Source organism: Lucilia sericata, unplaced genomic scaffold, assembly GCF_015586225.1.
Source record: "Lucilia sericata isolate MDLA Ls3-8-SP2 unplaced genomic scaffold, ASM1558622v1 Contig000159F_arrow, whole genome shotgun sequence".
NCBI classification, from domain to species: domain Eukaryota; kingdom Metazoa; phylum Arthropoda; class Insecta; order Diptera; family Calliphoridae; genus Lucilia; species Lucilia sericata.
In genome coordinates this window covers 67,501-80,609 of record NW_023994189.1, presented here as the reverse complement: position 1 = coordinate 80,609, position 13,109 = coordinate 67,501, and the positions used below count along the sequence as shown (strand labels likewise).

The 13,109-nt window shown below is 30.1% G+C and overlaps 1 protein-coding gene across 11 annotated transcripts in view; it reads right to left on the bottom strand.

Annotated features, from left to right (window-relative positions):
* LOC119601342 (sorbin and SH3 domain-containing protein 1) overlaps positions 1-13,109 on the bottom strand; it is a 79,165-nt gene that overhangs the window by 65,663 nt on the left and 393 nt on the right. For 2 of the 11 annotated variants that reach the window (XM_037952199.1, XM_037952243.1), the window contains exon 1: positions 10,745-10,862. The exons of 1 other annotated variant lie outside the window; for it this stretch is intronic. Coding sequence is in view for 2 of the 10 variants with exons in the window: in XM_037952221.1 (XP_037808149.1) it covers positions 11,020-11,035 (16 nt within the window). In the remaining 8 variants the exon portion in view is untranslated. Of the gene's footprint in view, positions 1-10,744; positions 10,865-11,019; positions 11,051-13,109 lie in introns of those variants that run through there. 8 more of the 11 variants (XM_037952221.1, XM_037952222.1, XM_037952229.1 and 5 more) reach the window with 8 other exon arrangements.

Below are 13,109 nucleotides of genomic sequence, written 5' to 3'. Positions count from 1 at the left end.
CTAGACAGAACTAGAACAGAACTAGAACAGAACTAGAACAGAACTAGAACAGAACTAGAACAGAACCTAGAACAGAACTAGAACAGAACTAGAACAGAACTAGAAACAGAACTAGAACAGAACTAGAACAGAACTAGAACAAACTAGCAGAACTAGAACAGAACTAGAACAAACTAGAACAGAACTAGAACAGAACTAGAAACAGCAGAACTAGAACAGAACTAGAACAGAACTAGAACAGAACTAGAACGTACTAAACAGAACTAGAACAGAACTAGAACAGAACTAGAACAGAATAGAAACAGAACTAGAACAGAACTAGAACAGAACTAGAACAGAACTAGAACAGAACTAGAACAGAACTAGAACAGAACTAGAACAGAACTAGAACAGAACTAGAACAGAACTAGAACAGAACTAGAACAGAACTAGAACAGAACTAGAACAGAACTAGAACAGAACTAGAACAGAACTAGAACAGAACTAGAACAGAACTAGAACAGAACTAGAACAGAACTAGAACAGAACTAGAACAGAACTAGAACAGAACTAGAACAGAACTAGAACAGAACTAGAACAGAACTAGAACAGAACTAGAACAGAACTAGAACAGAACTAGAACAGAACTAGAACAGAACTAGAACAGAACTAGAACAGAACTAGAACAGAACTAGAACAGAACTAGAACAGAACTAGAACAGAACTAGAACAGAACTAGAACAGAACTAGAACAGAACTAGAACAGAACTAGAACTAGAACTAGAACTGAACTAGAACTGAACTAGAACTGAACTAGAACTGAACTAGAACTGAACTAGAACTGAACTAGAACTGAACTAGAACTGAACTAGAACTGAACTAGAACTGAACTAGAACTGAACTAGAACTGAACTACAACTGAACTAGAACTTAACTAGAACTAAAAAGAGTACCTTATAAAAGTGCAATAGTACTGAATTTACCAACCCTGGCCTATATCATTAAGTGTTAGAATGATCTTTATAAAAAATCGCAAAATTTATTACTATTTTGAAAAGGGAATGGAAAAAACATGTTAAAGTAATTAACTAATAACTGTGATTTGTCATTGAAGAATAACTTAAAGAAAAAAAAATCAGTTTTAAATAAACTTCTAGTATTTGCCAGAGATCCAAAAGTAATTTGTCTTTTTTTTCAATAATATAATTTTAAATAAACACACAATTATCGCTAATTATGAGAAAGGGTAAAGATAACTAACTAGCAATACAAAAAAAAAAATAAATAATTTCAAATAGATTGTGAAAATTGATAAATATAAAGTTATAAATAAATGTATGTAGTAATAATTTTGCAATATAACACGTAAGACTTTAAGAAAATTGAAATTTATATGAAATGCATTGAAAACCCTACATTTTGCAATATTTTGTTAAAAGAATTATAAGTTTGGGACCGATGGTAAAATTACAATTCTTGTGTTATTGTATAGATAGTTGAACAAACATTTTGTTTTTCTGTTTAAGAAAATAATTAAATTTAAATATTTATCTATTAAAAATTGTTTATATGACAACATTTTAAATTTTAATTAATTAAATTTGAATAAATAGTTGCCTAGTGCTGTTATTTATTTCAATTATTTACCTTTTTATGGTTAATTTGTTAAATTTATTTATATATATTTTTTGGATATTTTATATATATATATTTTGTTAAATCTATTTTTATATTAGAACACTAATGATTTCACACTTTTAGACACAACTTTTATTTTCAATATTTTTCTTATAAACTTGTTAATAACTTTTAAGCTTTAACTTTTTTTGCTCTGCTAATTATTTTACAATTATTTAATTATATTTTCTGCTTGTATGTACAAAATTTAATTATTTAGTAAACCGCCACTTTGAAACATTTTCTGCCTATAGAACACGAATGAACAAACGTAGTATAAATTATATTTTAGTATAATTTTTTATATATCATTGTGTATATTTTTTTAAATTTTTTTGTTTTTTTAAGAGACATTCGCAACTGAAGTGTTTTTTTTGTACGTAGAAAGAACATGTATGATAACGTCAAAACGATATTGTTAAGAGTTTTGAGTATAAAGTTGTTTCGACAATTTGTATTTTGTTTTACTTGCGCACACTCGGGAAGAATATATTTACAGCGATCGCGTTCAGCCCCTCAGCCGCCATCATACTGTTGCTTTAATTCTTTTGTATACTTTTCAATACTTCGAAATAGGCACTTTGATTTAAAATCTCTTTTTTTATTTCATGTGTTATTGTTGTTGTGTTTTTTAACCAAAAAGTAACAAACAACAACTTCTCATTTTTTTTGTTTTTTTTGTTAATATTCTATGTATCTTTTTGTTTTGTTTAAACATTTACAGGTGGCAAAATTAACATTTTTACGTTCTCAATTCACACGGCCGCTGTCTAACAGTATTACTCCACTCCACATGTAAAAGAACACAAAAACTCACACACTGTGCCCGGCCAAAACAGACCGTAAGAACCCACAGCTACACAAAAATCTCCCTCCCAAAATGTGTGTGTGTTTTTTTTTGCGTTTATAACTTCCTGCTCCTCTTTGGCTAATTATTGTGAGAGGGTTTTGTGGCTGAAGGGGTTGAGTTGGTAATAGCAGTGTGAGCAGGGGGATTTCGTATTGTAATACGTTTTGTGTTTAAATGTGGTCTGGTGTTGTTGTTGTTATTGGTTCGCCAAGATACGTTAATTATATTTAGAAACACTTTACAAACACTTTTCTAATACAAACACTTTGTAGTTTGTAGTATTTAGAGAAACTTTAGAAACCCAAACTAATTGATTTGCTAAAAAAATGGAAATTGTTTTAGGGTCTATATATAGACAACAACAACAACACTATGTTTAGGGAAGGCTATAGAGACTGTTTTATAAGAAATATTTAGATTTGGGAATTAAATAGCGGGAAATGCCTACAAAGGCCAATTTCTCTGAAACTAGAAAAGGCTTGTCTTACAATGTCTAGCAGGCTATGAGCCCCAAACTGTAAGTCTGCATCCGCAAAATTGAAAGTCTGGACCCACATATTGGACTAACCATCTTGAAAGTGTTTTTAAGGCAATTTTGGACTAGATTCTGATATTCAAACGGGATCTATAGAGATCCCACCATAAGATCCAAATTCCGGGATTAATGTCAAGGACCGCAGTCGCGATCTAGTGAAATTAAGGGTTTCAATGTCAATCAAGGATTTTACTTTAACATTTTGGCCCTTGCTCTCCGGTTAATTGGTTTATGGGCTTTGGGAATCAAAGCCACCGAAACATGATCTATTTTGAATAGCAAACATAGTATGATGCCCACTAGAACTTGAAATTGTAAAAAATTACACAAAAAAGGTCGCGGCTGATCTTAACAAATTGAATGACTAACGTTCACGAACAATTTTGTCCTCCAAGGGGTCAATTGTTGCTGATTTAACTGCATAAACTTCACGTGGCCCAAAAGCAAACTAATGGAGAGATGTCAAATCTTGCGATCTTGGAGGACCAATTATAATCAATCCTCTTAAGCCAAAATTAAGCCTCATCGCTGATTTGCGCAGTATGATAGTTCGTTTAACAGTTAATCCTTTCGTAAGTTTTATCGGACTTAAAAAATCACCCATTATCTAAGTATTGTGAACTCTTATAGAGCTTTCCATGTCAAAATAACGAAGCATTAAATAAAATGGGAAAAGGTCTGCAAAGACCGAATGAAACTTTCAGGCCTTTAAGTGCGTTACAGTCAGGAACCGCATCACGTTCGCGTTGGTCTTAGAATCATAGAATTTAGACTTTTGAACAATGAATATGCGGTATTTTTAAGACCGATAGAGAACAACTTCATGGAGTTCCGCCATAATACGGTCGACAAATTTATTATGAAAGAGTTGAAAACTTTGTCTTTTGTGACAATGAGTTTCAAATTGCATTGTACAATGGGACGAGAAATGGATCGGTCACTCTCAATTTGCTTAATACCTTCAGAAATGTTGCCATCGTTACAGCTGTTAGAGTAATCCGAATAGGAAAGTGAGAGATGTCGTCTAACAAGGTACTCAACTCTAGCGTAATACTCTTGAAATAGCTTCCCGATTACCTTTACTTCTGGACTCTACTCTCGTAACAACTACTGCAAAAGTTGTTTAGTTAAAAAGAAGAATCAATACAACAACATCTATGAGGCCGATTTACAAAATCCTAGACTAACGTTATGGTATTTTTTGCGATTTTTAATGGTTTAAAGATCTGGCTTAAATTTAGATTAGTTTCCACAATACTTCTCCCTCTCTAAACAGTTACTGAGAATCGATTTACAAAATAGTAAACTAAGATGTATTTATAATACTATTTTTATGATATAGAATGGTTCAAAGAACTGGATCTAAATAAATTTGATAAAAATGTGTCGTTCAGTTCTCAAGGATAATACATGAGAACCTGGATTTTGGCTTTGAATGGTATCATAGTGGACCTAGGACCCTTTAAACTCTGGCATATAGAGAATTCTGGTTCTCCTTCAAATTTTAAATCAGATCTTTCCCTAGTCGCATAGAACCATTCAGTCACGTTTAGTTGTTATGTACTTCAACAGTCGGCTCCTATCAACCATAAACGTGTCTAATATTTTTCTATTTACTTTTGATTTTATTTTCATAAAAAACTTTTTGTTTAGCATGCTCACTGCTTTAACCCCTTGAAGACTAAAGTACGCAAAAAAAAAATACTTAGAATAAATAAGTAAAATAAAAAGAACAACAAAAAGACCACCATTAATGAGGTATGTCTATTTACTCGTACTTTCAATATACATATACTCAGTTTTTTTGGGCATCTTAAAATTTTGTCTACCCAAAAATTTTGTTTAGAGATACTAGATGATGATTCACCATTCGGTTGATAATTGTAAATGCTTAATGTATAAATATATAAAAAAAATAAAATTAAGTTTTTGTATATAAATACTCTACAAAAAACAAGTATTCTTGGGTAGTTCCGTGTGAATTACCAAATCGTGTGTAGTCAAACATATTCGTACACGGATAAAGGTACACATACAAATAATCGAAAATTTCATTAATGATTACTCAATTATTGGGAAACAATAATGAATACAAATAATGCTGAAGTTCACTAGTAAAACCACAAAAGAAATTTAATTATAATAAATATACGTTCATTTTAGGCAAAAGTGTATTAACTCAATAATTTGAAATGTCTAACTATTACTTTTGGAAAGAGTATATTTTCTGTCATAAACGTCAAAACTGAATTATATTTTTGATCAGTGAATGAGAGAAACATATTGATCTGTTCAAAGCTTACAAATTGGGGGCCGAATTACCACATATCTGATCGAATAAGCTGTGTTTCAAAGCATACATTTTGATATCGTAATGATGTTAAAATGTACTCGATATACTGTTCAATATCGAATGTTATCTCAAAAAGAACAATTCCGATCAAACAATACTTTTTGACTTAATACAATATTGAAGAAGCTGCATATTTAAGTATAAAATATATTTATTTTATTTTAGCAAAAAGTTCATTGACTGACCCTCTCCTAGACACACACTTTTAAAGCTTAAGTGTATTAAAAAAATGGCTTATGACTTTTGACCAAATAATGAAATTTGCTTTTAAGCACTTTATCTGTGAAAACACAGATGTCTACATTCTATGAGTAAAACATATGAATTAATTCAGCTAATTAACAATAAGGGGATTCACTTCAAAAAAAGTACTTTCAGACATATTACATAGAATTAAAAAAAAACCTCTTGCAAAAGTCGATCAGTCGAAAAAGTCAGATATTTGAAATTGTCGTTGTATAAATCGAAATGTTTAAGTCGACTATTTTGTCTAAACAAAGTCGAAAAGTTGACTATCTTTTTACGATAAAAGTTGAATAGACAATATTGTAGATAAAAATCGAAAAATTACAAAAAGTCGGGAAAAATAGTAGGTCGATATTAAAAAAGTTCGAAAATACGACGTTTTTTGTAAATTGGTAAAAACCGAGAAGTCAATTATCGAAATCAAGTTATCCCAACTATTAATTTCAATAAATCTCGTGGCATGTGATAGCTCCATTCTATTGTTCCCACCCGGAACAATGTTAACCCTATTTTCAAACAAAACATCATTGATCATGTTTCAGCAACGATCTTCATAAACTTTAAAAAAGCTTTGACTTCGTTTTGGAATTAAGCCCAAGGCTGCCATGAGCGTGTAAGACGCACCAAACACTGCAATTTTCTCGAGTAATGAAGACTGTAGGGAACGTTGTGAATTGGTTCCACACATTGGTTACATAAGAGATAATTCAAGTTAAGCCATAAATTTGACTCATCGCTGGACACAATTTTGCGATAAAGCGTCAATCTATTCACCATGATTTGCCTGAATTTACTGTTCGTAAATGTCAATAAATGAGCGTAGTATGACAGTTCGTTTGACAGTTAACGTTTTCAGTACAAATAAAGAATAAAACAGGAAAAATACTGAAATAAAATGTCTATCCGTAAGTTCCAAAAGCGAGCTCGCATACTGACTCTCTTTCTATCCATCTGTCTATCTATCTATCTATCTATCTATCTATCTATCTATCTATCTATCTATCTATCTATCTATCTATCTATCTATCTATCTATCTATCTATCTATCTATCTATCTATCTATCTATCTATCTATCTATCTATCTATCTATCTATCTATCTATCTATCTATCTATCTATCTATCTATCTATCTATCTATCTATCTATCTATCTATCTATCTATCTATCTATCTATCTATCTATCTATCTATCTATCTATCTATCTATCTATCTATCTATCTATCTATCTATCTATCTATCTATCTATCTATCTAAAATTTGATTTTTCACTAAAAATTAGTTTTTTCACTAAAAATCCTATTTTTCACTATAAATCCGATTTTGACTAAAAATCCGATTTTTCACTAAAAATTTGATTTTTCACTAAAAATCCGATTTTTCACTAAAAAATCGTTTTTCACCAAAAATTACATTTTTCACTAAAAATTACATTTTTCACTAAAAATTACATTTTTCACTAAAAATTCGATTTTTCACTAAAAATTCGATTTTTCACTAAAAATTCAATTTTTGACTAAAAATCCGATTTTTCACTAAAAATTCGGTTTTTCACTAAAAATTCTACTGGAAACGTTTTAGTTGATACGTAACGTATACGTAGGAGTGTTGCTTCGTTCATAAATACTATTGATTGATTTATTATAAATATTTTAAAATAGTTCCTTAAAATATGTTTATTTTACTTTTTTTTAGAAAAGAATCAAGTTTTCCAAAAAATTATTTAAAAAATATATTGTTTGCGTAAATTTTTAAATTTACCTTGACTAGAGTAACATCTATAAGATAAGATCTCTTATTCACTCCCCACTTAGTGTCAAAACTTTTGTTTATTTACTCAAGTCCACAAATTTAGAAAAAATGTGTTAGAAAAATGTAAAGTACATAATAAATACATACGTTTAGTTAATGCTCTACACTAAAATAAGAGATATACTAATTTTGATAATTATTTTGTTAGTAAGGTGTATCAAAGATTCTTGCTCGATCTTAGTAACATTTCAGATCTGATTCTTTGAATCAACATTTTTTTGTAAACATTAGATCCTGATTATTTCCGATGGGAAAACTTTCATACCCCATATGATAAAAATACGTCTTATGATCATTTCTTTCTAAAAATTTTGCCATAAATTCAAAGTGTAGTATCTTTCAGATTCGTCTCGTACAGACATAATCATATTGTATGTACATAAGATATCGCTTTTCTTTCAACATTGAAATCATGCATAAAACTTAAACATTTATATATGTATGTAATTATACCAAAGAATTTCAAACATTTATTAAGTGTGTTAATGTTTTTTGTATGATTTTTTTTTATTATTTAAATAAAAAATATTAAAACAACAACAGCAGTTAGAAAAAAATTTCCACTTCAATAGCCTCGTATACATTTTATAAATTTAATATTCTGCTAAAATAATAGAATTCTTTAAAGTGGACCATGAAATACTATGTAAGATTAACAATTATAATTTAGTTAAATAGATTAAAGTAATTTAATAGTTTTATTAACAACCGGTTAATTATTGGGTAAAGGGAAATGTTTTTTATTTTAATGCTACATAAAGTTTAACAACTTTTTGTTGTCAATAAAGCAAAACATTTAATTGAATAGTTTAACATTGAAATAAAGCTTTGTATTTGATTAATTATTTACATATTTACTTGATTTTTTTTATAAACATATGAAAAAAAATTATTGTTATATTTTAATTGTTTTTTAAATAACATTTATTGTTATTTTGAAATCAACATTTGCTTTAATATATTTATTTTTTACCCAGAAACAAGGTATAAAAATTGCACAAAATTTTAGATTTTTTTCCTTATGGACTTTATAAGGTATAATTATAGTTTAACATGCATTTCAATCTAATCTATAATGGAATTATCTTGAACAATCTAAAAAGCTTTATTATACAACTAGCTATACCCAGTGTACTTTGCTACCCTAAAAACAAAATAAGCAAAAAAAATAATTTTTTTTTACAAATAGTTTCCTAGATATACCACTAGATCCCTATCTTGGAGGTGCCAAGCCCCCATATTGAAAGTCTGCTAATTTTTCTCCCAAATTTTCACATCAATGTCAAAGTTCTTTATACAAAATTTGAGGATTCTAGCTCTAATAGTTTCCCGGATATAACAATTTTTGTATTTAATACATGCAGGAGGTATCATGCCCCCTATTCCTAATCCGCCAATTTATTTCACAAATATTCATATGGATGTCAAAGTTGTTCGTACAAAATTGGAGAATTTTGGTTGTAAGAGTTTGTCAGATATACTAATTTTTGTTTCTAATTAATAAGCGAAGTGTCACGCCTCATATTGGTAGTCCGCCCATTTTTTGTCGTTTATATTCTTGTTGATACTAAAGTGGCACCGAACAAATTTGAGGACTCTAGCTGTTATATTTTCTTAGATGTACTTACTAATTTAAGATTTTCTTTATATGGGAGGTGCCACGCCCACTATAGCTATTTCGCCCATTTTAACCCCAAATATGGAAGTCCATACAAAATTGAATGACTCTATGTGTTGCAGTTTCGAAAATATGCGACTTTTTATATTTATTTTATATGTGGGCGTAATCTGGTGGCCAACTTTGGAGCAAAAGTCCTAAATAATATCAATATAGGAAGCTCAGGGTACGAGGTGGCTCTCACAGTCGAAAGGCGAATTGACCAGTGCTGGTAAGAGGACATGTTATCTATGCAAAGTGGGCGCAAACACTAAATGTGTCCGAAAACTGAAATTGTCGGGAACTGTGAAACATTGCTCTCCAAAACCTAATGTTTGGAGAATATATGTTTCCGGAAGGTCACAAGTAATGGCTTAAACTTCTTGTTTAACCCAGAGATCAAAGTATACCTGACCTCGGGGTTTTGACTTTTTCAAATTTTGTCGGTCTGCGTTATTTTTCACCAAAAATTATATGAAATTAATGTTATAACTAGCCCGATAGCGCTCTAAGTGTATTTTTGCGGATCTAATGTAATATACACACTCTTTTCAATCTAACCTACTACATATTAAACCAGTTCTCGTAGTACGAATAGGCCGATTTTTCTGCATTTATAAATATCCCAGATAGTAATGAAAAGTTATGATTTTTAAAATATTTGTGATGAGACAAGTTAATACATTTTAATTTCAAAACCAGTATATTTTGTTAACTGTGAACTGTGAAACTGAACCTGCACATGACGTTTTAGTTTAAAAATCTAAGCAAAAGCTAGATTTAGCAATTATCAACAAATAAATTAATAAAATAAATTAGTAGAAAGAAGAAAAAAAATGAAAATTAGCAAAAGAAATAGAAAGAGAAACTTTTTTGCAAAAACAAAAATTTTATATAGAAAACACAACAATAAATATAAATAAATAATTTCTAATAAAAGTGTTAATTTAGAGAAATAAATAATTGAAAAGGGTTTATTTGGTCAAAACAAAACAATTGATTATTTCAAATTAAAATTTTGATAGACATATTTTTAAGGTTAATTTTTGGCACGTTCATTGACATTCTTATCAATGAATTATTAAGACACAATAAATGGTTATTATCAAGATAAAAAAATAATAATAACAAAAATACCGTTAACATAACAAAATAGAAACTTAAAAGAGTTAAAAACCCAATTTGGCATTTGCACAATACGACCCGTTTTATTTCCATAAAACCAAAAGTCTTTTATTCAAAATAATTTGAAATATTAGAGCATTTCTAATATTAAATTACTCTCACTCTAGACAAACAATATAAAAAACCGGCGGGCGACCTTCGCTAAATTTATTAAAAATTCCAACAACAAATAACTTTAACGAGAGTAAACTCATTATCAGTATCTCGAAAACAAACAAACAAAAGTCACTCATCAAAACTCTTCTAACTCTTATTCGAACTAGGAATGAGTATTATCTTTTAGGAACGCATATGTTAAAGTTCTCTTTACTATTTTAGATTTCTTAACACTAACACTACTTATAAATTAATAATTTTTTTTAGTATTATAAATCTTTCATAATTTTGTTGTTTTAATATTTCCATTTAATGTTTATGTTTTTGGTTAAAATATATCTGTTGCTATAACTCACGTCACATTAGTTTCATTAGTTGCGGAAAGTACCTTCTAGTACGTTCATTCTTTATAGTATTCTAATCGGTTTATTTTTGCCTTTTTTTTTAACTCAACTCAACTTGACTTATCGAAATTCGTAAAGTAACTAAAAATTATTGGTTGATAGGTAGGTATGTCATGAAGTAGAAAGAATAATTATTCTACACATATGTATGTACGGTTTGGACAGACAATTCCATACTCAAATATTCATATTCAGAAAAATATATATACATACGTAAGAGTACTTACTAGCTCGTACATTCATGCATAAATACTTAGTTTTATTTAGTTGTTATTATTCCGATTTCTATTGTTGTTGCTATTGCTGCTGGTAAGCGGTGATTGCTCGCTAGTGAGAGTATATTTATGGAAGTGTTGTCAAGTTTTTTAGACAAAATTTTGTAAAAGCGAAAGTTTTTTCTTACATAAAAGGAAAGACACAACTCGAAGTTACTGAACTAGAACTGAACTAGAACTGAACTAGAACTGAACTTAAACCGAACTAGAACTGAACTAGAACTGAACTAGAACTGAACTAGAACTGAACTAGAACTGAACTAGAACTGAACTAGAACTGAACTAGAACTGAACTAGAACTGAACTAGAACTGAACTAGAACTGAACTAGAACTGAACTAGAACTGAACTAGAACTGAACTAGAACTGAACTAGAACTGAACTAGAACTGAACTAGAACCGAACTAGAACTGAACTAGAACTGAACTAGAACTGAACTAGAACTGAACTAGAACTGAACTAGAACTGAACTAGAACTGAACTAGAACTGAAATAGAACTGAACTAGAACTGAACTAGAACTGAACTAGAACTGAACTAGAACTGAACTAGAACTGAACTAGAACTGAACTAGAACTGAACTAGAACTGAACTAGAACTGAACTAGAACTGAACTAGAACTGAACTAGAACTGAACTAGAACTGAACTAGAACTGAACTAGAACTGAACAAGAACTGAACTAGAACTGAACTAGAATTGAAGTAGAACTGAACTAAAACTTAACTAAAACTGAACTAGAACTGAACTAGAACTGAACTAGAACTGAATTAGAACTGAACTAGAACTGAAGTAGAACTGAACTAGAACTAAAACTAACCTAGAACTGAACTAGAACTAAACTAGAACTGAACTACAAAAACTTTTAAATCTTACAGAAAAAACGCTTATTTTCAAAACTAACATTTAAGTATTTGCATTAGCAACACTACTATTAAATAATTAACTTTAGGTCAGTCGGAAGACACGAACCGCAGATCCGATAGTTATTGTTGCTGCTGCTACAGCAACAGCATTGAGGCTGACTGTTGCTGTTATTTTTCCCCCATTTCATTGTCAATGATAAATTTGAATAGAGCGCACCACCAAACTCAGCAATATTTACTTACGAGTAGTACCTACCTTCCACTAAAATACCATTACACTACTACAACTATTGCCGCTACAAATATTTTCATTTCGCTATTTCATTTTACTCTTACTCATTTAAATGCAAAGCACTCGTTCTGTCTCAATGGTCACATACCGACCGACCCATTGACGTTGGACAGACAGACATTCACCAAACTATTTTGCTCATACAAACATCGACAGCAAATTGTATGTATATAGAGGGAATGACTAAATGACAGGCAGGCTGTCTGGCTGACTGAGTGCTTGACTTGAAGAGATAGTGGAGGGAATGTTTTATTGACAAATTGGGGTGGGTGTATGTTACTTTTTTCGGTTACTGCATTGATCGTATAATTGTATAAATTGTTTATTAAAAGTTAACGAAGTAAAAACCTAAATACATGTAAAATTAATTGCAAGGGCTTAGATGAAGGTGGGGTCTAAAAGGGGGGTTATATTCAACAATTCATTTTATTATTTAAAAATAATTTCAAAAGCATAAATCTTACAAATTAAATCAACACAATTGTAGTTTTTGAAAAATGGTGGATAACTAGTTACTTAGCTGGTTCTTCGGAGATAGGGAAGGGTTCTTATTGGAACCATTTGCTATCGCTTTGGTTTAAAGCATCATTATGATCGAAAATAGTTTGACCAGTAACTATATCAACTCTATCGCTACCTGTTTCAACACTTTCATGGTCTTGTAGTAACTTAAGAATATAAACTCCTTCTTTAATTTTTCCGATTAGCCCGCCCCTGTTTGTTTACGCAAATTGTAATAAAAGTTATACGCTTTTGGCAAATTCGACTGGCATAATATTAGCAAAACGAATTCATAACAATGTTGTGTCTGATATTGAAATTGGTCGCTTAAATATTTGCCAATTAAAAAGGTATAAACCAAAACAACATAAAAAACCTTGTTTCAAA